The sequence below is a fragment of the Microtus pennsylvanicus genome, chromosome 12 (assembly GCF_037038515.1).
Source record: "Microtus pennsylvanicus isolate mMicPen1 chromosome 12, mMicPen1.hap1, whole genome shotgun sequence".
NCBI classification, from domain to species: domain Eukaryota; kingdom Metazoa; phylum Chordata; class Mammalia; order Rodentia; family Cricetidae; genus Microtus; species Microtus pennsylvanicus.
Window position 1 is genome coordinate 76,649,650 of NC_134590.1, and position 27,840 is coordinate 76,677,489.

Consider the following 27,840-nt stretch of genomic DNA (forward strand, 5'->3'; position numbering starts at 1 on the left):
CGTATAATGGAAATAAACATATTCATTCAGCCTCTCCCCCACCCTTTTCTCCCTAACCCGCATCTGTCTTTCTACCCGCACTGAATCAAGTGTAGCTTCCACGCCACATGATAAGGAACTCTGCCTTCCCGGGGTCATTCGCCCTAAGGTCTCGACAGGATACACTCGTTTCCTGACATTTAAATCACTAGCTAGCAGTTTTCGACTCCGTTTCCCGACACTTGCCTCCATTTCCCCTCTCAGCGTCTTGTCACCAAACCGCAGCTCAGACTCTCTAGATAGGGAATCCACTCCCTTGGTGCCTAGACTCTGGGGTCTCCACTCCTTGGTGTAACAGTTAATCTTCTCCCAGTGCCTGCCCGCCCCATCCTCCTAGCATCCGGTGCTGTTCTAGGAGGAGCCTAAACGTCCGCCCTGCTGAAGGGGATTGTGGTGCGTAAACAGGATTAACTCTCTAGCCCCCAGCTGTGCTGATTTGCGGGGCAGCCTGCCAGTCCAGTCCCCGCGAGCCCTCGCGTGCGTGCAGGGCCCAGCTCGTGGAGCAGGGGGATGGGGCAGCCAGCTGCCTCCCTGCTGTTTCTGGGGCTGGCTCTGTGGCTGAGTGCGGTGGAGAGCCACAGCCTCACCAACAGCTGCTCAAAATCTGGGGTGGACGGAGGCGACCGCTCCTAGTTGTGGCCTGCATCCATCAGCTCCTTCTTCCTCCCTGCGTGTCCCCTCCGCCCATCGCACGGCAACAGCTCCCTCCAGCCCGCACTATCCTTCACCACGGCCACGACTGCCAGCCCCTCTGCCAGCTATGGGGGACCTACCCGGACTCGTGCGCCTTTCCATCGCGCTGCGCATCCAGCCCAATGACGGCCCTGTTTTCTTCAAGGTAGACGGCCAGCGCTTCGGCCAGAACCGCACAATCAAGCTGCTCACCGGCTCCTCCTACAAGGTGGAGGTGAAGATTAAGCCCACAACACTGCAGGTCGAGTGAGTGTGGGGCGCGCTGGGCGGCAGGGCGTTAATACCCCGGGTATGGGAGGAGCACAGAGGCCCCAGGACATCTCTAGCCTCCCCTTGGTCCCCCTTAGTCTCTTCCGTGCTCAGCGGGATCTGGGGTGTGAACGCCCTGTCCCCAAGCTACTCTCCTGCCCTGAGCTTGTAGTCCTGCACCCCAGCTTCCTTCCATCCTTCTCTGCGAGTGCCTTTAAATCTGCAACAAGAAGCCAGGATTTGGGGCTTTTGTTTTATTTTGGGGTTTGCTTTGTTTCGTTTTCTTGTAAATTTCTCTTCCATCCAGTTACAACGGGGAACCACAGGTAGACAGGGTGGGGCAGATGATAGATATGGAGGGGTTCAGCAACTGCAATCCCATCCCTTCTCTCCTGGATCCTAGGCTCTTCCTCTGCTTTTGCTGAGGAGACTGAAGCGGTGGGGGAGGGCTGAGGAATGAGAACCTCAGTGGACAGATGGTCACTGGGTTCCCTGAGGGGCGCTCCCCACTACTCCTCTTCAGAGTTAGTGGCACAAATTTGACGGTACCGCCAGTGCTGGGGCCTACCTTTATGGTTTTACATGCGCTCTACCTTTTCTTTGCTTCCTGGCTGAATTTTGGGTTCAGCCCGGTGCTGTTACCTGTGGTCTAAAAACGCCTTCACAAGATGGGTGTAAAACAGGGGGGTGACGTATGGGGAATAATTCACACGTGGGTTTTGGATTCCTTTCCTGTTGCTGGGCTAAAATTCCCTGGCAAGATCAACTTCAGGAAGAAAGGTTTTGTGTGGCTAAAAATTCGAGGTTGCAGTCCATCATGTGGAAAAGTCAAGGCAGCTGGAACTTGAAGAAGTCAGTCATAATGACATCCAGAGTCAAGAACAGGGAGTAGTGCCCGTGCCCAGCAGCTTCCTCTTTTTCCTTAGTCCAGAGCCCAGCCCATGAGATGGACCCCTCCACTTTTAGGGTGGCTCTTCCCACCAGGATTAAACTAAATAAGAAAATCCCACACAGACATAACCCGAGGCCAAGCCATCAAGACACTCCCTCATTGAGACTCTTCCCAGGTGGTTCTAGATTGTGTTGTCAAGGTGACAACTGAGACTAGCCATCACAGGGTCCTGTACCTTTCACCTAAACACTGAGTGAGTTCTAGTTTGTGAGCAAGAACAAAACAAAACTCACATATGCTGAGGGAGGAGGGGCCTGTGAATCTATCATTTACTTGTAGTTAGTTTGAACTCAGTAAACCTATTTTATTTAGGTTTCATGACACACAGATATGTAGCCAAACTTGGATGGTTTCTGGTATGCCCGATGCATTTAGTCCACCAGCATCCCCCAAATCTCCACCTCACAGGTCCCCACACCCGTTGTCCTCACATTGCCCAGTTGTCTCTTCACTTGTAGCCAGCCTTCTCCTTTCTCCCCTGCCCTGGCATTTGCCCTCATGTATAAGCGTTATTTTCCCTTAAGTCAGTCCAGAGAGCGGAAGTAGTTGATCTGTGATCATAATACTGCTTAGTTGGACAACTCTAACCTCCTGAGATTTCAGAGGTTGCTACCATGTCTTCCTTAGCCAAACCCTATGGGTTTCCTCTCTACGATTTTGGTTCAGACTAGAACAGGATACCTAAGCTAATTCCGACCATCTATGCTCAACTCAAGTCCATTGCAGGAACATTTCCATTGGTGGCGTGCTTGTCCCACTGGAGCTGAAGTGTAAAGAGCCTGAGGGTGACAGAGTTGTCTACACGGGCATATATGATACAGAAGGAGTAGCTCCTACCAAAAGTGGAGAGCGGCAGCCTATCCAGATCACCATGCCGGTAAGTCCAAGGTGGAGGTGTGGGGGTGTGGTTTCAGATCAAATAGAAACTGCAGGGGGAAAAATCACTACCTCTTTAAGAATAAGAAAAGATGCTTTGGAGCCAGTTACTATGGCAATTGGCTTCTGTTTCCCTAATGGATCTATGAGAGAGTAATGTAACCGATGCTGTTTTGCATGACAGACTGAAGTTTCAGACATTAAAGGTGCCAGGTAATTGGTTCCAGGAGGGCTAATGACCATATTGCAGGTTTCTCTGTTGTGCTCTACACAAGGACTAGTTTAAATAATCCATTCTGAAAAGATTGCAGTTCTACATACTTCACAGTCCCTTGGGTGTGAAAAAAAGAAATCTCTAAATAAATGACACATTGCTCCTTAAATGCACTCTAGCTGAAGAACCCTAAAAAGGTGACTGCTAGGCTAAGCAATAAGATCCTAGTCATTTTATGTCCTGTGCAGTCATCCCTCTGTACCCGTGGGAGATTCACTCCAAGACCATTCAAAGATGCCAGAGCCACAGATGATCATCCCTTACACAGAATGGTTCAGTATTTGCATACATCCTATACATGCCATTGCATACACTTTAAATTATCTTTAGAGTGTAACTGTTATGTAAATACTTCTTTAGGGAATGATGATGCATGTTCAATACGCACACAGTTTTCTTCTGGGTGCCTTCTGGTCCAGGTTGATTAATCCATGGACATGGAGTCTATTAACATAAAAAGCATGTGTATATTACAAGAAAATATTTATCACCAAGGAATATTGATATCAAATAGATGAAAGGCTAGAGTTGACAAGTAAAGCTAGTTAATTGTATGTGCACACACAGTAGATGACGCAGGAATCTTGCTAAAACACAGTAGCAGGCGACTGTAAAAACTGGTCAGTCTTTTTCCCTCGGAAAGAGCAGCTTTGCATTGTGTGCCCTCTGCTTCTATAGAGGAGATCACGGCGTTTCTTCAGTACCCATACGAGAAAAAATTTCCTCTGAAGGTTACTCAAAAGTTCAGTCCTAGTTCCAGAACCAGTGTTTTTGTTTTTAATTTAATGGTGGATAAGTTAGGATCAAACAAACGGACACACCTACAGAGAACCAACCCTGATGAGGATGATCTGTGGAATCCCCTTCAAGAGACATTGATCTAAGATCTTATCCATCCCATCTGATAAAACCTCAAGCTCTCACAGTGTCCAACATCCTTAAAACAACTGCAGTGCTTGCCTAAGGAAAGAATCTAGGAGCCCATTCTTTTGAGGGATATATTTGAACTCCTCTTGTAAGGAATTATATTTTCCACCAGAGATTCAACAGAGGAAAATATATAACTGTGGAAAATACTAATTTTTCTTAGAGACAATATTTTAGTCTCTGTTCTTGGAAAGCTGCTTCTGCTATGTCTTTACATACATGCATAGGGTTTTCTTAAGTACATACACATCAGAAGACAGAAGTATGATGTAGTAATATGAGCGCGGCGGCGGGGCTGCGTCCCCAACACCCCAGCCACCTGCCCGGCTAGCTTTACCCGAAATAATTACACAGACACTGTATTCTTTTAAACACCGCTTGGCTCATTTCTACCCAGCCTCTTCTAGGCTAACTCTCGCACCTGGACTAGCCCATTTCTTATCATCTATATAGCACCGGTCTTACCGGGAAGATTCTAGCCTAAGTCCATCCTGGGTCGGAGCTTCATAGCGTGCGTCTTCCCCGGAGCAGGTAGCATGGCGTCTCTCTCTGAGGTGTCTGCTCCGGAGAGGAGAGCTGCGGAGTCTGACCTCACTTCCTCTTCCTCCCGGCATTCTATTCTGTTTACTCCTCCCACCTATCTCCTAACCAATGAGAGCCAAGCAGCTTCTTTTATTTTAACCAATGACCTTCTTCCATCAGTATGAAGCATGAATTTGCAGTCTGTTATGTGAATGTGTCAAAATCTCCAATGCCTACCGGTGGTTTCCATTTCTCACTACTATAAAGAACACCACTTTAAGTTTTACTCACTTATGCAATGTTATTGTTTACTTGGGGTAGATTTGCAGAAGAAATGCTAGGGTTTTTTTTTTTATAAACATTGACCTCTAGGAAAGCAAGCAGAGTCTGGATCGATGGCTGAGTAGCCTGCCACTAGCCTGACAGACCCAGTTCAGTCCCCAGAGTCCTCCTGGTGGAAAGAAAGAACCCCATTTAGGCTGCACTTGGCACATATACCCACACAAGAAATGACAGAATAGTTAATAATAATAAATAAATGTGATTTAAAAACACTTTTAAATGTTTTAACTTTGATAGAATATTTTAACGTTTATGTTTCTAATTACTGTTGGCTTGAGATACTTGCCATTTGTACTCTCTGCCTAAATAATATTTCATAACTTTTATTCCTAGCTCAACCTGTGCATATTACTGACTTCAATAAATCTTAAAGTGATCTCTTACTGTATTTAAAGGTCCTTATTATTTACCATCTATTAACTTTGATCATAATGTAAGATTAATGTAGCCCAAAATATTAGTCTTTTTGTAGTAATAGGGACGGCGGCAGGGTTGCGTCCCCAAACACCCCAGCCGCCTGCCCGGCTCGGCTAGCTTAAGCCCCAAATAATTACACGGACACTGTATTCTTTTAAACACTGCTTGGCCCTTAGCTCTAGCCCTTACTGGCTAATTGTCACATATTAATTTAGCCCATTTCTAATCATCTGTGTAGCGCCCCTAGGTGCGCTTACCGGGAGGATTCTAGCCTAAGTCCATCCTGGGTTGGAGCTTCATAGCGTGCGTCTTCCCTGGAGCAGGTAGCATGGCGTCTCTCTGTAGCGTCTGCTCCGGAGAGCAGAGCTGCGGAGTCTGACCTCACTTCCTCTTCCTCCCAGCGTTCTGTTCTGTTTACTCCACCCACCTAAGGGTGGGCCTATCAAATGGGCCTAGCAGTTTCTTTATTGCTTAGCCAAAGAAATCAACAGATTGATATGACACTCCCATATCATCTTTTCTTTTATGACTTTTGCAGTTAGCACCAACCCAGAATAAAAAATCTTTTCCAATTCTGAGACTGATTATGCATACATATAAACACAACTACATTTGTATGTTTTCATTTATATTTTCATGGTTTCATTTGTTAAATTTTGGATGAACTGGAGTTAAATATTATTTCAGTTCATATCATTCTATTGGAAGATAATGTAGGAATTAACTCTTAAAATAAAATGAACTTAATTATTTTATTTAACATATTGGTAGATTCAATGGGATAAGATTACATTTAGAATTTCATATTATTAATTTTTATTTATTTTGTTTATCAGCAAGTACTTGGGAATTTCCTATATTGGGGGCCCTACGGACAGAACCGTGAGAAAAAAATAAATAATCCTTACTTCACTGAGCTTCTAACCTTAAGAGGCAGAAACGTACTTTGTATATGGTTGTCAATAATGGCATAAACAGTAGCGAGTATAAGCCAAGCATTATGGTGCATGCCTACGTGCACTGATAAGGTCGAGGCAGCATTGTGAGTTCAAAGCCAACCTGTGCTGCATAATCAGACCCTGACTCCAAGACAAAAAACAGCTGCTATTATAAAGCGATAATGAATCCGAATAAGACCTTGGGAGGGTATGCCAGGAGTGTTATGTTAGTTCAAGATTAGGAAAGAAATAAAGGATGAGAGAGGCTGGAGGGCAAATTGACAGTGAAGAGCAATTGCTACTCCTGAAGAAGTTTGCTTCCTAGCACCCACTTCAACTAGCTCAACCACTTGTAGCTCAAATTTCGGGGATCTGATGCCCTCTGCCAGCCTCTACAGACACCTGCACATAAACTCAGGCAGGCATATAGACATGTGTAGTAATAAGAGCGGAGGCGGCAGGGCTGCGTCCCCAACACCCCAGCCGCCTGCTCTGCTAGCTTATGCCCCGAAATAACAACACACAAACTGTATTCATTTAATCACTGCCTGGCCCTATAGCTTTTGCCCTTACTGGCTAATTCTGATATACCGATCAACCCATCTCTAATAATCTGTGCGCACCAGTCTTACCGGGAAGATTCTAGGTTGGAGCTTCATCGCGTGTGTCTGCCCGGGAGCGGGGCATGGCGTCTCTCTGAGGCGTCTGCTCCGGAGAGGAGAGCTGTCGAGTCTGACCTCACTTCCTCTTCCTCCCGGCATTCTGTTCTGTTTACTCCACCCACAGGGCCAAACAGTTTCTTTATTGCTTAACCAATGAAATCAACAGATTGATATATGACACTCCCACATCAGACATGGACATAAATAAACATCAATGAGTCTTGAGAGGAAAGAAGGAGTCTCTATTGAATACAATATTCTTGAGACTCAGTCATGCTACATGTGTCAACTCTACTGTTGTGTGTTGGCTCAGGTTATCAGTGGATAGCTACATTTTATTTCAAACTTCCTTTTGCTCCTTATATGCAGGTGCATAGTGTTGTTGGGGTTTCTGTCCTGCCTGGTTCCCGCAATTCTTAAGTCCCAAAGAAATTACACAGTTCTCCATTAGTTATAAACTGATTTGTAGTAATATGGAGCGGCGGGGCTGCGTCCCCAACACCCCAGCCGCCTGCTCGGCTAGCTTTTGCCCCGAAATAATTACACACAAACTGTATTCATTTAAACACTGCTTTGGCCCATTTCTAATCATCTGTGTAGCGCCCCTAGGTGCGCTTACCGGGAAGATTCTAGCCTATGTCCATCCTGGGTCGGAGCTTCATCGCATGCATCTTCCCGGGAGCTGGGAGCATGGCGTCTCTGCTGAGGCGTCTGCTCCGGAGAGGAGAGCTGTCGAGTCTGAGCTCAGTTCCTCTTCCTCCCGGCATTCTGTTCTGTTTACTCCACCTACCTATGTCCTAACCAATAACATGGGCCAAGGCAGTACCTTTATTAGCCAATGACCTTCCTCCATCACTGATTGACCCATTAGCTCAGGCTTCTTATTAACTCTTATATCTTATATTAATTAGCCCATTATTCTTGTCTATGTTAGCCACGTGGCTTGGTACCTTTTTCCACGAGGCAGTCACATCTTGCTTGCTCTGGTCTGGATCAGGACTGCAGACTAAGATTTCCTTCTTCCCAGAATTCTCCTGTTCTCATTGACCCACCTCTACTTCCTGTCTGGTTGTCCTGCCTATACTTCCTCCCTGGCTACTGACCAATCAGTGTTTATTTAAAATATAATTGACAGAATATAGACCATTGTCCCACACCAGCATAGCTTGATTTTTTTCAGCTTTTGGCATTATATATAAGTCTACAATGAGCATCAAAGTATAGTTCTCAACTAGAAAACATTTTTATTTCCTTTGAGTTGATAACCAAGAAGAGAATTTCTAAGTCACAGGATCAGTGTACATTTAACTATATAAGAGATATCCAAAAAAAAAGAAAAAAAAAAGAGATATCCATGTTGGAGAGATGGCCTGGCACCTGCTGCTCTTCCAGAGAACCTGAGTTCAGTTTCCAACAGCAATATCAGGTGACTCACACCTGCCTGTAACTCCAGCTCTAGTCTGATGCTTCCGTGCCCCTGAAGGTACCTACACTCATATCACAACCACACACACACACATCTAAAAATAAAATAATTCTTATTTTAAATATCCAGACTGTGGCAACTTTTTCTTTCTACCAGAAACGTTGTGTGACTCCTAGTTGCTTTAAATCCTTAATGGATGCCAATCTTTAAATTTGGAAAAGAACGAGACCTAGAATATCCAACAAAATATTGATTTGCAATCTAGATTGATTTCTTACTTTAGAACTACAAGTTTATATTTAAAACTTTCGGTTTTCCTTTCAGGCCATTATATTTCTATAGAGATTTTTTTTTTTTTTTGGTTTTTCGAGACAGGGTTTCTCTGTAGCTTTGGAGCCTGTCCTGGAACTCCCTTGGTAGACCAGGCTGGCCTCAAACTCACAGAGATCCGCCTGCCTCTGCCTCCCGAGTGCTGGGATTACAGGAGTGCGCCACCACCGCCCGGCTTCTATAGAGATTTTAAAATTAGCTTGTATATTTATTCAATAATTGGGCTGTTGTATTTGCATCAAATCTACAAGCCAACCAGGTGTGATAACATACTCCTGCTAGTCACAGCTACTCACTCAGGAGACTGGGCAAGAGGATGGCTTGTGCCCAAGAGTTCACAGTGGAGCTGTGAGACATGAGACATTGTGTCGAGGAGGAGGAAGAGGAGGAGGAGGAGGAGGAGGAGGAGGAGGAGGAGGAGGAAGAGGAGGAGAGGAAGAAAAGGGTAGTCTGTACATATAATCACAGCAATTGGAAAGCCCAGGGAGAAGGAACAGTACTAGACAACATTCAAAGGCAGTGTGAGGAGGAAAAAAGCAATGAGTATCTACAAATCAATTTTAAAAAATTTAATATCTTTGTATTGAGTCTTTTAATCCATTAATATGTCTATTTAAAATTCTCAATTTTCTCTCATCTTCTATATAATAGGTTACAATATTCCCTATGCAGTTTCATGAATTTTTAAAAAAATTACTATTGTTTCATAATTTTCTATGCTACCACAATGGAATTCTTTTCATTGCTGGTATGGATGTAAACTTAGTTTCTACATTAATCTTCAGTCCTAAAGTCTGGGAAATCTTGTTGATTTGTCCTGTAGCTCTTCTTGTAGAATCCTTATTAATTTCTACATATGTTGTCATTGAAAGATATTTTTCTTCTTTCCTTCCCATCTCTATTCCTTTTATTTATGACTTGGTTATAATAGCTAAGAACTTCAGTATGATGCTAAGTGGAAATGGTGAGTTATCCTTGTCTTTCCATCTTCAGAAGACTTGTTTTTAACAGTATGATGTTAGCTATGTAGTTTTTAATATAAACTCTGGTATTAAAGAGATTCCCTTCTGCTTTCCTAAGCATTTTCGTTCTGATGCTACAGAATGTTTTCAAGATTTTTATGTATTGCCAGAATTTATAATTAGGTATCTTCTTCTTTGTTTTGTTTATAACATAATAACTTTTTTTAATGCTGAAGTAAACTTGAATTCCAAGATAAGTATTAATTAATTATGGTATGTTTTCTGGATGAGTAGCTGGACTTTTCTTATTAATACCATATTGATGATTTTTCTGTCTATGTTTCTGCAAGTGATTGGTCTGGACTTCTCTTGTTATGTATGTATCTGATCTCCATATCAGGCTTGGACTAGCTGCATGACATGGTTTAGAAATCTCCACACCTTAGAGATCTCAAAATATATTGAACAGAATTCACCAAAAGCCTTCCATTAAAATTCAGTTTTATCAGGCTAGTCACATTTAAGACTTTGCCTTTAAAGTAATTAATTTTATTGTTGTTTTATTTGCTTCAATAAAACTGTTTATGGTAATTCTTTTAATATTTTATTTCAATTTAAGTGTGTGTGTGTATTTGCGCATCTGTATGTGTGTGTCTATTTGTGCGTCTGTATGTGTGTCTGTGTGTCTGTGTGTCTGTGTATATGCGCACGTGTGGGGGGGTGCGCACGCGCGTGTCTGTGTGTATCTTTATGTGTGTGTGTGCTCAGGTGCCCAAGGGAGCCAAAGGACGCTAGCTGACGTGGGTGCTGAGAACCAACCTCGGGTCCTCCAGGAAAGCAGTATTTCTCATAACTGCTCAGGATCTTCCCAACCCCTCATGCTAATTCTTACTCATCCGCAGGATTTCCAACAAGATCCACTCTTTAGTTCTTGATATTCAAATGTCTGGTTTTTCTGGTCAGTGTAGCTAGGCACTTATTTCCAAAATCCCACCTTTGCTTTTATGTAATTCTAGACCTGAATTTTATTCCTCTGTTTGCTTTGAAATATCAGTTGAGGTGTATATTGTACAGTATGGTTTTAAGTAGTTTGGCTGTAGTACACCTAAGTGTTTTTTTCTTTGTATTGGTTTTTATTGTGAATCATTGAATTTATTGAATCTATAAGCTTTCTAGCAAAATTTGGAGTGTTGTGAACCTTTATTTTGCTAAATACTTCTTATCCTAGAGCCATATATTTTATTTTTATTGAAGGCTTTTAATTACAAATTGAAATACCATGGTGTTGGGTTATCTAATTTTATTTCTTAGGGCTACTTTGCTTTTTGTGTTTTACATTTGAGGTAATTCATTTCCGATAAGATGTCAGCTTTACTGACAACTTTATTGGCAAAATTTTTTTATAGAAAACCTTTGTCCTTCCTTTTCTTATAGGATTCCAAATACACATATGTAAGGAAGCTTGGTGTCATCTCCTAAACCTTTGAGATTATGTTCAACTTTCTTTAAGTAAAACAAAAGTTTTAATTGAAATAGAATTGCATCCCTTTCTCCCCTATTTTCCTGCCTGTGTCCCCCCAAATTACCTTCTCTCATAATCCTCATTTGCCCCCCCTCTCAACTTGGTATCCTCCTTTTCTTTTGTTATTCTTTTTATATATGTGTGTGTAAGTATATATATTTACAAATATATATATATACAACTTCTTGAGTTTGTTTTTGTTGGTGATGTGTATACGATATCAGAGCTGACAACCCTGTATTAGACAACCAGTTAGTAGGTCCTTCCCTGGAAGAGGTTAATTCTCCTCCTCTCAGCTCTATATACTTAGTCTCCTGTGTTTCTGTGGATCCTCAGAGAATTTTGAATGCAGTGTCTTTATGTGCACTGATTTTCCTGAAATTTTCAGATGTATATTCTATTCTGAACCTTTGCTATCATGTTTTCAACTCTAGAGTTTTAATTGCCTGCTTGCTCAAATTATGTTTTTCTTTATTTTTGAACATTTATAATTTCTGGGGAGGTGTTTGCTTGTTTTATTGATTTGTTGTCCTTTTTGATACTGGAGATTAAACTCAGAGCCCTTCAAATACTAGACAAATTCTGTACCACTGATCTGTATGCCCAGCCCTCTTTCCAATTTTCATTTTGCGATGGGGTCATATTAAGTTGCCTAGACTGCCCTGAAACATTTTCATACTCTGGACCCACAAAGAGGCCTTGAACCTGTGTGTGATTCCTCCCTCAGCTTTCCAAGTAGATAGGCTTGCAGCAAAGCACCACCTGACTGTAATCAGTGGCCTGAAATCTTTGATAAGTCCAACATCCACCTCCATTTATAAGCTTCTCTAGGCTGATTTTTCCCCTAGGTGTGCACGTCTCTGTGTCATTACATGCTTGGTAATACTGGCTAGAAATCAGACACTGTGGGTAACATTGATTGTTGTGGTTTCTCCTTTATCCTCCTGTGTATAAACTGTGTCCCTTATCCAAAAGTAGGCCCTTTTCCTAGTGCCTACTTTAGTAGGCTTTGAGAATTGGAAATTATCTTCATGAATTTAACTTGATGAACTTAATCCAAAAGCTTTCAGACCAGAAATAATTGCTTTGCCTCTTGAGATAAGGTGGCCTTGAAGTCAGGGTTCTCTGTCTTCAGATTCTTGAGTGCCAATGTTACAGGCAAGCATCACCACATCCAGCTAAAACTCCAAACTTTCTAGGGGTTATGCTGGGACATAATTTCAGATTTTGTATCTTCACGTTAGAGATGCTCAACATGTATTACTGTGTTTTCCTGTCCTAGCAAACACTGAGCATCTTGACTCAAACGTCAAGCTCTGTGAGTCGCAGCCGACGGCTCCCTCAGTCTTCCCAGCCTTCTGGTTGTTGACTTTCTACCTTGACATTCCATTGTGCCCATGAGATGCAACAGTCAGACAATAATAGAGATTAGTATCTCTGCATTTTATTTATTTATTTTGTGTGTGCACAGGGGGGCGGCAGAGAGCAATAATGGGATTTGATTCTCAACTTCCACCACATGAGGCCCCAGGAATCAAACTCAAGTTCCCAGGCTTGGAAGTGGGTACTTTTCCTCCCTGAGCCATCTCCCTAGTCCCGAATAAGATTTTTATGAGATTTTAGACAGTCTGCCCTGAGTTGCCCCAAAATACCAGCTTCACTCTCATTTCTAAATTCTTAGCTTTGTACTGAAAAATCAGTAAAACTTTGACTTCTCAAGTTTGGGCTGCAGTTTATTTATTTTCATATACTTTTAAATTTAGCTCTTGTTTCTGAGAAAGGATGCAACATTTTTCTGAGTTTGTCTTCATTTACTTAATATGATGATATGCAATTGTACTCATCTTTCTGCAAATGACATTTAATTTTTCTTTATGACTGCATAAAATTTCATTATGTTTGTATACTATATTTCATTAATCCATTCATCTGCTAATGGACATCAAAGTGTGTTCTTTTGCCTGCCTCTGTAGCTATAAACAAGCATATGCAAGTATTACTACAATATGCCCAAAAAATGCTATACCTGGGTCATATAATTGTTCTGTTTGCAGTGTTTAGAAAAATCTTCTTACTATTCCTCAGTGGCTATGGAAGTTTACACTTCCATCAACAGTGGCTAAGGGTTCCTCTTTTCCTACATCCTGGCCAGTCATTCGCTTCTGAATGATAGCTATTCTGATTGTGGTGAGACAGCATCTCAATGAAGTTTTAACTGGTAACTAAGAATATTGAACAACTGGTCAAGCAATTATTTGCCATCTGAATGTCTTCTTTTGAAGAAAGCCTATTCCGTTCGTTGGTGCATTTTTTTTGGTGGGAGAGTTTGGGTTTGGAGTGTTTCATCTTTGCAGCTTTGTGTATTCTGGGTTTTAATACCCTATGCTGTGCAGAAACACCATAGTCTCATAGACTAACTATACATCTGTCAACTGGCTCACTCAGTGTGCTGTATATAACCCTGTTGAGAGACCTCTGCCTGTGTCTACACCTTCAAGTGTTTTACCTGTGTTTTCCTCTATCCGTGTCAAAGTCTCTGGTCTTACAAAGTGTGGTGGTTTGAATGACAAATGCCCCTTAGGAAGTGTCACTCTTAGGAGTAGGTGTGATGTTATTAGAAGAGGCATGTCCCTGAGATAGAATTTGGGGTTTTGGATACTCAAACCAGGCCCGGTGTCACTCTTTCTTCCTGCTGCCTGCTGATCCCAACGTAGAACTCTCAGCCACCTCTTCAGTTACCAGATCTACCTGCTTGCTGCCATGTTTCCCACCCTGATGTTAATGGACTAAACGTCTGAACTATAAGCCAGCCCCAGTTAAAGGTTTTCTTTTATAAGAGTTGCCATGGTCACGGTAACTCCTCACAGTGATAGAAACCTAGGGCACAAAGCTTCCGGGTTTGTTTGTTTTGTTTTGCTATTGTTTTGTTTTATCCATTTTGGATTTATTTTTATACACAGTGAGAGATCTGTTTCCAGTTTAATCCTTGCACTGTAAAATATCATTTATTCTTCCTAGCATCATTTTTAGGTTAGGTTTCTGCTGCTAGGATAAACACTATTACCAAGAAGAAGAAAAAAAGTTTATTTCATCTTACGATTGTAGTCCCTTGTGAAAGGAAGTCAGGGAGGGAACTCAAGGTAGGAGTCGAAGGTAGAACTGAAATGGAAGAACAAACCAGTAAGCTTGTTCTTCATGACTTGCTGACACTGCTTTCTTGTACAGTCCAGGACCACCTGGTGCAAGAGTGGGTACACTTAAATGGGCTGGAACCTTGCACACAAATAATCAAGGAATTCCCTCCACAGACTTACCTACAGGACAGTCTGATGGAGGCAATTCCTCAGTTGAGATATTGCGGGGACGGGGAGGGGGATCCTGCAAACACCTCGGCCAGCAGAATGTTAATCCATGAGAGGCAAGAAGGGAGCATGATTCAGTAGTCGCTGTTGGTTCAAACGCCAAGAGTGTGACACCAGGTAGTTGATTTCACACATATTTAAGCGCAGCACAATTTGGGGGGGAAGGTTCCTGGTGAGAATTAACCTCCACATACACAGCAAATCTTAAGACATGGCTACATCGAAACTCCTATACAGTACAAGTGACATCGTCCATAAAGATGGGTTCTATAGATGAACTGAGAAAACAGGCTCCTGACAAGGGTCTGGGGAAGCCCAGATGTGGTCTGGCCCTACGGAGAGCACAGAGGCCGCCAGCCTATGAACCACATTCATCCCCAGCCTTGTGGGCAGAAAGCGGGTTAGACATCGCTCCCTTTGAAGAGACAACCCAGTGTGTTTAACACTCCCAGTTCCCCTGGTGCTTGTCTGTAAGCCCAAGGACATTCCTCAGACGGGTTCTCTCTTCCCATACATGTCTGAGTTTATGTCAGGTTGACAAAAACCAACCAGCACAATTTGCTGAAGAGGCTGTCTATCTGTATAAATTCAGTCTTCCCAACATCATTTTGAAGAGGCTTTCCACAAAGAATGTTTTTGAACCTGGATTAGTTAACTTTTTTTAAAATATATATATATATATATATATATTTATTTATTATGTATATAATATTCTGTCTGTGTGTATGTCTGCAGGCCAGAAAAGGGCACCAGACCTCATTACAAAGGGTTGTGAGCCACCATGTGGTTGCCGGGAATTGAACTCAGGACTTTTGGAAGAGCAGGCAATGCTCTTAACCACTGAGCCATCTCTCCAGCCCTAGTTAACTTTTTTTGTTACTATGACAAAATTCCTGATTAAAGCAAATCAAGGAAGCAAGGATTTGTTTTGGCTTAGAGATGGAGGACACAGCTCCTCCTGGCAGGGAAAGCACGGCAGGAGCATGAGCCAGCGGGTCGTAAAGCATCCTAAGTTAAGAAACAGAAAAAGATGGACGCTGGTGCTCTGCTCGTTTTCTCATTTCTACTTGGTCTAGGACCCCCAATTCAGTTCATATAATGGTGCCACCCACATTTAAGGTGAGGCTTTCAATCTCACAGTCCAGACATCTGTTTCCAGTTAAAAAAAAGTTAATCATCCCAAGCACTTTTATCACAATTTAGGAGACTGTAACATGAGAATATATTTTTGGATCTTCTAATACATTCCATTTTTCTGTGTGTCTACTTTTCTGCCAGTACCATACACTATCTACATCACTGTGCCTCTATGGCAGTGACTCAGCCTTCCTAATGCTATGGTCCTTTACTACAGTTCCGCATGTTGTGGAGACCCCCAACCATAAAATCATTTCATTGCTACTTTATAACTGTAATTTTGCTATTGTTATGAATCGTGATGTACATATCTGATACATAAGATATTTGATATGCAAGCCCAAAAGGGTCACAACGCAGAGGTTGAAAAACACTGCTCTATAGTGTTATACATGGTCAGGTATTGCTATGTATCCAACATTGTCCTTTCTGTTCAGGATTGCTTTGGCTATTCCTGATCTTATGTCTTTCCTTGTGGATGTTGGATTTGTTTTCTTCAGTAGAAAGAATGTCATAAGAATTTTTTATAGGGCTTGTCTTACTTTTGGCAATGTTGCCATTTTATAATATTAATTCAACCTATCCATTGGTATAAAAGGATTTTCTATCTTCTAGTATCTACAAGTTCTTACTTTAGTGCCTTAAAGTTTTTATTTTAGAAGTCTTTAATATTCTTAGTTAGGTTTATTTCTAGATGTGTGTGTGTGTGTGTGTCTGTCTGCCTGTCTGTCTGCCTATCTATATGTATGTGTAATGTATGTGCACACATGTTTACATATGTGTGTGAAGGCACCTGTGTGTTTGCATATGGAGGCCAGAAGTTAAGGTCAGGTGCCTTCCGCTATCATTTTCCATCTTAATTTTAAGCAAAGTCTCTCACTGAATTAAGTACAATTTTCCTGACTGGGCCAGCTGGCCTGAAAGCCTCAAGGATCTACCTGTCTCTCTCACCCCGACTCCCAAGCACTGGGGTTGCAGATGTGTGTGATCATGTCCAGCTTTTGCAGAGGGTGCTTGCAAGCTCATGCCCTCGTGTTTGTCCAGTGGGCATTTTCCTCACGGGGCCATCTCTCCACCCATAGGTAATTTTACTGAAATTTTATTTATTCATGTATTTGTATACCAGGGCATGCCATAGCATACATGTGGAGATCAGAGGACAGATCTGTGGAAGTTGCTTCTCTCATTATACCTTGTGGGTCCTAGGAATTGAACTCAGGGCGTCAAGGTTGAGGTCAAGCGCCTTTAGCCCCTGAGCATTCTGAGTCAAGTGATTTAAGGAATTTTTAAATTTCATCCCTAATTTATTCAACAACTTACTAGTACTTCAAATATGGCTCAGTCTCAATGAATTTATGTACTTTCTGTAATTTTTTTCTGTTGGTTTCTAGTTTATTGTGCTACAACCTAGTATGAGGCAAGGGATTATTTTGATTCTTTTTTGTTTGGTAAATCTTGAATTGTGACCTAGAATGTTATCTGTTTTAAGGAAGGTTTCATGGGCTGTGAGAAAACTCTGTTTCTGATAAATAGACTATTCTGTAGATACCTGCTAAGTCAGTTTGCTCAGCAGTATACTTTAACTCTGAAGTTTCTTCATTGATTTCTAGTTTAGAGGCTGATATATCAAAGTCATTCACCATTGTTTTTTAAGAGAAGTAGATCTTTTAAGTCCATTGATATTTATTTTGTGAAATAATCTGCTTTAAGTGAAAGAGCCCACAATCCCCTGCATATGTCCACCTACAATACCTGAAAACCTCCTACACCAAATGAGAGACCTCCAGCTTCCCCTGATTAGGTCTTCCTACGCCAAATGGAAACCCCCCTCTATGTGCTGAAACTCCTGCACCAACCCCATCTATACTACTCAGGAATTTTCTCCAGGAGCCCAACCCACACAGCTTCCTGTGCCAATTGAGGGACCATGATTTCTATCCTTAGGACCATCTACTCACCAAGGACCACGGCTTTCCCTCCAAGGACCTACTCACCAAGTCTTTACTCTAAACAATGGTTCTCGACCTTCCTCATGCTGCTTCCTCATGTTGTGATGACCACCCTGACCGTAAAATTATTTTATTTGCCACTTTATAATGATAATTTTACCACTAGTATGAACCATAAGGTAAAATCTGTGTTTTCCAGTGGTCTTACGCAATCCCTGTGAAAGGGTTGTTAGACCAACTAAGTGGCTGCAGCCCACAGGTTGAAAATCACTTCTCTCGGAAGAAAAAGGGAGATAGAGCCTAGAGCTCTCAGTACCAGCCACACAATGGAAAATTACCTCAAACATACTAAGACTTAACCAACTTTTGAATATTGTACATACTTCCACTGAAAGAAGAAAGGTGATTTGAACAAAAAAAAAAGTTTGGAGGGATAGCTCAGTGATTAAGGTAGCTCTTGCTACCCTTCCAGAGGACCCGAGTTTGATTCCTAGCACCTATCTGGAGAAGCTGGCCACTGCCTGTATCTCCAGCTCAAGGGGATTAAATGTTTTCTTCCAGCTTCCACACATCCATGCTCACAAATAGACACATATGCACATCAATTAAAATAAAGATAAATCTATTTTAAAGGAATGAATGACACAGGCAGTTAACTTCAGTGCATATATCCCAACACAAAAACAAAATTAAAGACCAAGAAAGCATGTCTACTCCAAAACTTATTAATCCCATAATAGTGAACCCCAATGAGAACAACATAAAGAACTTCCAGAAAAAGAATTTTAAATGGTAGTTGTAACTGTATTCAAACAACTCAAAGGAAGCACGGATATACTGCAAGAGAATGAAAACAAGCTGAATGAAATAAGGGAACCAATTCAAGACACACACAAAAAAAAATAGAAAGGAGAATTACTAAACAAAAGCAAGCTGAAATGATGCTGGAAATGAAAAAACCTCAATAAACCCATTTTTTAAAAAGCCCCACCAACATAATAAATCATGCAAAGAACAAAGTATTAGGACTTTAAGACAAGGTAGAGGGACTGTATCATGCATTGAAGTCAAGAACAAATTGTTAAAAACATAATTATGAAACATAGGATAGATTTAGAATACCACTAAAAGATCTAGCCTTGTGTTTATGTGCATAGAAGAATAAAAAGAATAGGATACCAAAGGTATAGAGAATATTTTCAATAAAAGCATAAAAGAAAAATTCCCAAACTTAGAGAAAGAAATTCCCATCCAGGTAGAAGAGGCCAGCAGAACACCAATTAGATAGAATCAGAAATGAAATCCCCCATAGCATAATAGTTAAGACATTAAAAACATTGAATAAAGAAAGTATGGAAAGCTGCAAGAGAGAATGGTAAAGTTACTTATGAAGGCAAGCTCATCAAAATAACAGATGATGGATTACTCAAGGAATGTTATAACACGCTAAGTATCTACAAAGATCTCTTCCCAGTTCTGAAGGATGACAACTGTCAACTCAGGCTCTTATACCTATCAAGGTTGAAGGAGAAATAAAAAGAAAACATTTTATAATAAAAAATGATTAAAGGAATTCATGATTGCTAAAATAGCCCTGCAAAGGACACTGAGAGAAACACTCAGAAGATGGGTAAACACACTAAAGACGACAGAGGGAATGAATAAATAATACCAGGACAGTTGGCCAAAGAAATCTTGGAAAGCACTACAATGCAAAGAAAGGAATTACTACATATCTTTTAGCAATGACTGAATATTATCAGTTTCAACTTCCCAATAAAAAGATACACATCAGCAAATTGAATCAGAGGCGAGAAGTCATCATTTTGCTGCCTCCAAAAACAATACACCTCACCGACAATGATAAATAGCACCTTAAGGTAAAATATAGAAGGTATTCCAGACAAGTAGAACCAGAGACGCAAATAGTCATACCTATTTTAATATCTGTCAAAATAGACTGCACCACAGCAATTCACAAAAGATAACAGAGGTCACTTTATACTCATTAAAAGGACAATATGCTAAAAAAAAGTTTTACAGTTCTGAACATATATTTGCCAAATACAGGCACACCCAATTTAATAAAACAAATACAAGTAGATGTAAAATCACAGACTGACCTCAACACAGTGACGGTGAGTGACTTCAATACCTCACTCTCACCATTAGACATATTATCTGGATGTGGGCGTGGGGGGCACATTGCAGTTAAATGACATCACAAATCAAAGGTGCCTAACAGAACATTCCACCTAAACAAAGAAGACTGCACATACATTTCAGAAGCCTCCTATGGAGTTTTCTTCTAAGTTGACTGAACACATGTTAGGACAATTAAAATGACATTCTCTGTCCTATTTGACCACAATGGAATAAAGCTATATATCAGAAGTAATAAAAATTACAGAAAGTGCATAAACTCATAGAAATGCAACTCCATGCTATTTGATGATAATTGAGACAAGGAAGAACTTTTACAATCCCTAGGAATAAATGAAAATAAAAACACAGGAAGCCAAAATCTATGGAAGGCATTCCTAAAGTAAACATTATAGTACTCAATGCCTACATCAAAAAAAAAATCTGTCCCCAGTTGATAGAACATTTTTGGGAAGAATTAGGAGGTGTGGCCTTATTGAAGGAAGTATGTCATAGAAAAGTAACTAAGACAGTATGTGTTCACACTTGTTCCGAAGACTGTGATATCACAATGCAATGTATCTTAGGTCCATTATGGCCTAAAATGACTATCTAACACACAACTATGTAAACTTTTCACTCTTTATTCTATTTTTTTAAAAAAAACTTTCTTGGTTTTAACATCCTTCTCATATATTTCTGTCTTTAATATTTTAAGGAATAGAAAAAATACACAAATTTACTTATAAGGCCATGACATTTTCTGTACAAATATCCTTTATTTAAAATTTATTTATCAGTTTGTGTTGTTAGAGTAATGTACTGGCTGGTTTTGTGTGACAACTTGACACAAGCTAGAGTCATCGGAGGAAAGAGCCTCAGTTGAGAAAACGCCTCAGTAAGATCCAGATACAAGGCATTTTCTCATTTAGTGGTGGGTGGTGTCATCCCTGGGTTGCTGGGATGGGCCAGGAGGAAGAAGCAAGCCTGTATGGTTGCTTATGCTCTCAGATAGATGAGAAAAAATGTCTGAACTAGATAGTAAAAGGACCAGGAAGTGAACTCCAGAAAACTGGTGAAAAATATAAAAATCTAAGGCCTGGGGGAGAGGAAGCTGTGCAGACTTAACAGAGATATATACTTCAGCATGACTCTGGAGTCAGAAGAAGCCCAACCAAATGAGGACTGGAAACTAACATCTAACATATTTGCTATGACCATTGCTGTCCACATATTTCTGTTTGGGTCTCTTGTGTTACTGAATACTACTGAATATTCTTAGATTAAGGCTTCCAGGGGCCGGAGAGATGTCTCAGTGGTTAAGAACACTCGCTGCTCCTCCAGAAGACCCCAGGTTCTAGCCCCAACAGCTACGTGGAAGTTCACAACCACCTCTAACTACAGTTCCAGGGCATTCAAAGCAGCCTTCTGGCCACTGTGAGCATGGACCACACGTGTTACACAAACATACATGCAGGCAAAACACCCTGACACACAAACTAAAAATAAATATTTAAGAATAACTTTCCTAGTTTAATTTTTTCAGTTAAGTTAATAATACTGAAGTTGCCTCTTATGGGTGGTTATATTTTTCATTTTTAATGTTTTTGTTTTGTTATTTTATATCCAGTTCTTTCTTATTGAAAGAAAAATTCTCAGTGTTTTCTCTCATTTGGGAAGCATATGGCTTTAGGCTGCTGCTTCTCTTGAGTGGTTAGCTTTATTTGAAACTATTTGGGGGCTGGAGAGATGGCTCAGAGGTTAAGAGCATTGACTGCTCTTCCTGAGGACCTGAGTTCAATTCCCAGCAACAACAAGGTGGCACACAACAACCTATAGAGGGATGTGGCATACAAGAATACATGCAGGCAGAATACTGTGTACATAATACACAATAAAATCTTCTTAAAAAAACAAAAAGAAAACTGTTTTCATAATAAAATGTTTTACTACTAAAATATGTACTTTATAAAATACCTTTATTAGCCAGAGATGCAGGTCAGCCCTCAGACGGCAGAGGCAGGAGGATCATTGTGATTTCAAGACTAGCCGGATTCACATAGCAAGCATCAGATAGACAGAGTCACATAGTGAGACCTTACCTCAAAATAAGTTAGCCATTATAATTTAGAATTCAAATTCCAGTTAAATTTTATAATTCGTTTGTTCATGACACTGGAAATGCTTCTGTTGATTAAAACTAAGAAAACTACTCCTTTCAAAGTGAGTTATTAAATGAGGTTGCAATTTGTACATACCACTACTGTAACATGAATAACAGAAACCCACTACTATCTTATTTTGAACAAAGCTGTGATATTTTTATTAGAATGTACATATTCGTAATATAATTTATAACATACCAGTCTTAACGTGAGAGGAAGGATAAGCCATTTCATTTTGAAAATAGCTCTTTTTTACAGAAAAAAATCTGAATGAAGAAATAGAAAAATTTGATTACTTAGAGGTTAAAACCCTGCTTTTATACACTTTAGATTTTACATACTTGAGCTTGTGTGTATGAACTGTTCTGATCTCTTTCTGGCTAAGATTGTTCCGTGCCTGTTCTCACATCATATTCCTACCTTAATGGCTCTGCAAATCCCCATCCCAATACCCCACTATTTTCACAGTATTTTCTTAATAACAGATACTTACAACAGTGCTTCTGGGACTTAGAAATTTAAAGTAATTGAACAGATAACCGGTATCTCTGTAAAAGTTTGTGTTTGTTTAACTGCTAATATTGTGTTTGAAGTTTTTCAAGTGTTAACCATAGTTTTCTGGGTTTTTTTTAATATTTACTAATTTTATGTTAATTGTATGTGTGTGTGCCTTAATGTAGGAGCTCAAAGAGGTCAGAAGAGGCCTCCAATCCCCTGGAACTGGAGTTTACAGATGTGAGCCAACATATGGGTGCTGGGAACTGGACCCAGGTCCTCTGCAAGAGCAACAGTGCCTTTAACCACTGGGCCATCTTTCCTGCCCATATAGTTTTCTTTTAATGAACTATGGTTCAGTCTTTTATCCTAACAGTCTTAGTAACTCATACATTTCATGTAATATTTTATTTCCTTATTAAATATTTTACATTACTCTTTGGCCAAAAATGTCAATACTTAGCATGGTTTGGGCTTTTTATTTCTCTAATTTAAATTTAAAAATACAAATAAGCACATAGAAAAATAAATGTAATCCATCAGTTTCCAACGTTAAGTTGGAATTAAGTAAGTAGGATTAAATTGGACATAAGAATATTACTGTCCTAGATTTTATCTTTTACTGGGGATTGGCCCAAAGTCTTTCATATTTTCTAAGCAGGCACTCCACGTGACTATATCCCTGTCACAAGACCATGCGTTCAATATTGTACTGTACTTGATTTATATAGGAATAAAAAATAATAGAAAAATATTTTACATTTAAATTTCTTTATAAAAATCTGTTCTATTAAGTAAGAGTTTTCATGCTCAGTCTTCACTGCTCTGAAATTTACGATGTTCTTATAGGAAGTATGATTTCTGGATCCACATCTATCCACACCTTTAACCTGTCTGTCAAAGGACTCCTTTGTGAAGGACTCAGTAGCCGACCTTCCTGTAGCTTACTGAAAATGGATACTGATTTAAAAAGCAACCAACTATGTGACATGATTTTCAAATAATAAATTACCCAGTATATAGTTCAGTGTAGTTTGGCCCACATCAACCAAGATATAAAACACTTTTATCATTGTCCTCCAAAAATTCTGTCTTATACATTTTCAGCAATCTCCCTCTCTCAGGCCCTAAAAAACCATGGATATGTTCTACTAGTATAGTTTATATTTATCATATAACTTTAAAGTAATTGGAAGCATATGGTATATATTCTCTGGAATCTAGATTCTTTTGCTTACAGTGTCTTAAGATCCATCCCTGTTCTTACCTTAAGCTACATGTCCTATTGATAGATCAGTCACATGTCACTTTACACATATACCAAAACTTGACTCCCATCTGGTGAATAGTGAGGTGTTTTGAGTTTATTCCAGGCTGGAATTATTATAAACAAGCTGCTGTGCGCTCATAAACCTTTAGGCCGTGGCTCTCCAAAAAGAGATACTTCCTCTTCATACCTAGGAAGTGTGTAGACTCTAATGGTTTCATCCCTGTGTTTCACGTCAGGCACACTTCCCAAAGGAAAGCCCAGATCTTGATGCGGGACCAAGTCAGTGGGTGAGGCGATGATGCAGGGACTAAGTCCTGAGCACCTTGGCAAGCTCTCTGAGAAGCACCTGATCACCCTCCTCTGGTATCAGCTGCACAGCGTAAAAGCTCGCCTTGCTCACTGCCCTTCTCTCTATGTCTCCTGGCTCCAAGAGAGTCTAAGATTCCTGCCAAGTCAGTCCTGACCCTTCTCATCAAGAGAGGATCGGTGGAGAAAATAACTACAGACATAATGCTGTTTACTGCCAGGTCCTCTAAATAGCTGCTGAAGGCAGCAGTCAGGCAAACCCCGGGACACTTGAGCATCTGCCTGGTGGCCTCTAGAGCATTCTGTGTCCTCTTTGTGGCTACAAAACACTCATCCTAATGTCTCAAAATTCTGTACAGTGATTTTTTTATATTGAGCCTACCTTCCAACCTTCTGGTAGAACAACTTTTATTTTCATAGAGGTTCGAGCTGGCCTTGAACTCATGGCAGTCTTCTCTTAGCCTTCCATAAGCTTGGATTTCAGTTTAAACCAACATAGCTGGCTGTAACAGAACATGAGCAATAATCTATCTTATACGACTTTCATGTGTACATGGTACATAGTAGGCACTCGTAATTTGAATGGTACAGTACCTAAACTTGAGAGCTGGGCATATACTCTCGATATTTGACCATTAAAGTAAATCTATTTGAATCCAGTGCTTCAGAGCAAAGCATTTGTGGTTGTTACCTTCAGTCAAATATCCTCCCTGAATTGAAACTAATAAGAAAGGAGCACTTATGTATACCTTACGTTTAGATGAATAATATAGATGTTTTCTTGTACTACTGTCTCAGAACAGAGTGCAAAAGATGACTGGTCAACACTATTCCCTTTCTTTTCTTTCCAGTTCCCTTCTGTGAAAGGGGGGACTTTTTTTTAAAAGAACAGAAATTGTGAGAGTCTAAGATTCGCTTTTTGGAAAACAAGATAAATTCATGAAATAGTCCAGTGCCCAGGAGATTTGGGGAAAAGATCTCCAATATCTTAGGAATGTAGTTCCAAAAAGAAAATGTGTGAATTTTGCAGACTGAGAGAGATGTGGCTACTGAAACCTGATTATTGGGAGCTATGTCACTGACTTTAGCGGGCATCCACTGCTGTGTGTGTGCACTAACTTCAGCAGGCATCCACTGCTGTGTGAGTCACTGACTTTAGCGGGCATCCACTGCTGTGTGAGTCACTGACTTTAGCAGGCACCCACTGCTGTGTGAGTCACTGACTTTAGCAGGCATCCACTGCTGTGTGAGTCACTGACTTTAGCAGGCACCCACTGCTGTGTGACTCACTGACTTTAGCAGGCATCCACTGCTGTGTGAGTCACTGACTTTAGCGGGCATCCACTGCTGTGTGAGTCACTGACTTTAGCAGGCATCCACTGCTGTGTGTGTGCACTAACTTCAGCAGGCATCCACTGCTGTGTGTGTCACTGACTTTAGCGGGCATCCACTGCTGTGTGAGTCACTGACTTTAGCGGGCATCCACTGCTGTGTGAGTCACTGACTTTAGCGGGCATGCACTGCTGTGTGAGTCACTGACTTTAGCATCTATCCACTGCTGTGTGTGTCACTGACTTTAGCGGGCATCCACTGCTGTGTGAGTCACTGACTTTAGCGAGCATCCATCCACTGCTGTGTGAGTCACTGACTTTAGCAGGCATCCACTGCTGTGTGAGTCACTGACTTTAGCAGGCATCCACTGCTGTGTGAGTCACTGACTTTAGCAGGCATCCACTGCTGTGTGAGTCACTGACTTTAGCGGGCATCCACTGCTTGTGGCAAGATGAGATTTTGATGGGTTTCTCTCTCCCTCAGTTCACAGACATTGGGACCTTCGAGACAGTGTGGCAAGTCAAGTTCTACAATTACCACAAGCGAGACCACTGCCAGTGGGGAAGCCCGTTCTCTGTCATTGAGTATGAATGCAAGCCCAATGAGACACGCAGCCTCATGTGGGTGAACAAGGAGTCCTTCCTCTGAATACGGCTCCTTACAATGTGGCTAGACAATCTCCAGAAATCTACGTTTAGACAAACCAGCACAAGCCTTAACCAAGGCACACCACACCATGGTTGTTTCCCAATGATGTCCTAGCCCCAGTTACTTTGAAAGTGTGATTCCTCTTTGATATAGTGACATAAACGATGATGTCACATCCCTGAAAGTTCTCCTTCCATTCTTCGATGCTGGTGTTCTTGCATCCAGCCGTGTTCCATCATACTGCCTACCGGTGTGACTGGAGCTCAGAGGGACTAGCAGCTTTGTCCTATCCATGAAGGTTCCACAGAAGGACCATGGTGTTTTATTTCCAAGACAACCAATTCCTCCCTTTTGTGTTCATTGTCAAATAAAGTAACAATGTGCTCGAGTCCCCCATGTGTGTATATTGTAACATGTAGCATGCAGTATTTGTGAACCTCCAAAGCAGACTTTGTGAAAATGTAACACAGTCAGCAGTGAATGGGACTCGAATGCCATGCTTCCTGTCAACCCCTCCGCTTCCTCAGAGGAAGAAAATTACAGAATAAATTGATGAATCTATAAAGAAACATTTATAATGTTTTAGTAGTCTTTCCAGTAGCAAGGCATTATGCTGTGGCCTAGCTGAGATCAGGAAAAGACATTATTGTGGCTTTGGAAGTTTGGGTTACCCTTTGGGCAAGCTACTACAGACCAAGCACACATAGAGATGCCACCCTCCATACCATTTCACTTGAGCTCTGTACAGCGTGTATGGAATGGTAATCAACTTTTGCTATTTCCTAATAAAGACATTGAAAATCACGGCCCAGCTTGAACTCTGAATTGTGCAACAGTTTCCTAGCAGGCCAATCTCTTTTCTAGGACAGTGCACTCAAATCTCTCTGCTGAAGGGTAAGGAGAGTGTACTGAGAGTCAACCTTCTATACCTGTCTAAGTGGTGGCCTCCAGCAAGGTCTAACATGGCAACAGGAGTTTAAGCAGCTACTAAACCATCAGAATAGGATCACTATTGTCTCTGTTCCTTCCTCAGTAGCAACTACTCCGGTAGTTAGCTGCTTAACTCGATAGCAAGAGGGCTTCGTGCTACAACAAAGCATTACAGCAGCATTGAGACGTCATTGCCTGCTCACAGGTCGTTTCAAGATGCATAGCACAAAGTCTGTGCACCTCACGGTTCCATGGGAGGGGATCTCCTCTTAAAATACAATATCCTGCCTTCCATGTTATCACTCACTTGCCCAGCAAGAATCCTGTCATGCTGGAGGAAGTCAGCTAAAGATTCTGGTTTTCTGTTTTCGTTTTTTTTTTTCTACCTATAAACCTCTCACATGAGAATATAATGGTCCACACCTGCAATCCCAGCCTGTGGGAGGATAAGGCAAGAGGATGTAAGTTCAAGGAAGCCTGTACTGTATAGCCAGACCCTGTCTCATTCCATCAGTAGCATGCCATGTTAATGGAAGCATTTTAAAGAGTTGATTTATTATAGAGCTAAGTTTGGAAGTCTTTTTTCCAACGGTAAGTAGCTGGGCTGCAATGAGTACTTGCTGCCGCCAGGGAACAGCAATTCCTTGGCTTTCGGCTAATAAATGTTTTAAAGAGCTCGATGTGTTTCTCAGCAAGCTTGCTCAAAAACAATAGCATCTATTACATTTGCCAAGGAAAAAGAATGAGCCTGTTTCAAATTACCATATTTTAAAAGTCTACCTTGAATTATTGGCTACACATTGAACTAATTTTAAAAGTGGTTTTATTGTAGGGGCCTCGGTTTTCCTCCAGAATGTGGGGCAATTTGAGAGCAACAAAAGTTGGGGGGGGGGGGACACTCCACAGTTCTGTCTTTATAAATACTTGATTCGTAAGTTTTGTGTTTGTGAAATGCAAGTTTCAAATTAGTAAG

At 41.0% G+C, this 27,840-nt stretch overlaps 1 protein-coding gene across 1 annotated transcript; it reads left to right on the forward strand.

Moving 5' to 3' along the window:
* The first annotated feature begins 449 nt into the window (after positions 1-449).
* Cnrip1 (cannabinoid receptor interacting protein 1) lies at positions 450-26,741 on the forward strand. Its single transcript, XM_075944395.1, has 3 exons — positions 450-978; positions 2,660-2,810; positions 25,773-26,741. Exons 1-3 carry the CDS (start codon positions 800-802, stop codon positions 25,935-25,937), a joined length of 495 nt encoding a protein of 164 aa, XP_075800510.1. The 5' UTR covers positions 450-799; the 3' UTR covers positions 25,938-26,741.
* The last annotated feature ends 1,099 nt before the right edge of the window (positions 26,742-27,840 follow it).

Excerpts from the sequence above, each read along its gene's own strand:
- Cnrip1 (XM_075944395.1), top strand. The coding sequence starts at position 800 with ATGGGGGACCTACCCGGACTCGTGCGCCTTTCCATCGCGCTGCGCATC. Across the intron at positions 979-2,659 it reads CCCACAACACTGCAGGTCGA|GAACATTTCCATTGGTGGCG; the intron begins GTGAGTGTGGGG and ends AGTCCATTGCAG. Across the intron at positions 2,811-25,772 it reads CTATCCAGATCACCATGCCG|TTCACAGACATTGGGACCTT; the intron begins GTAAGTCCAAGG and ends TCTCTCCCTCAG.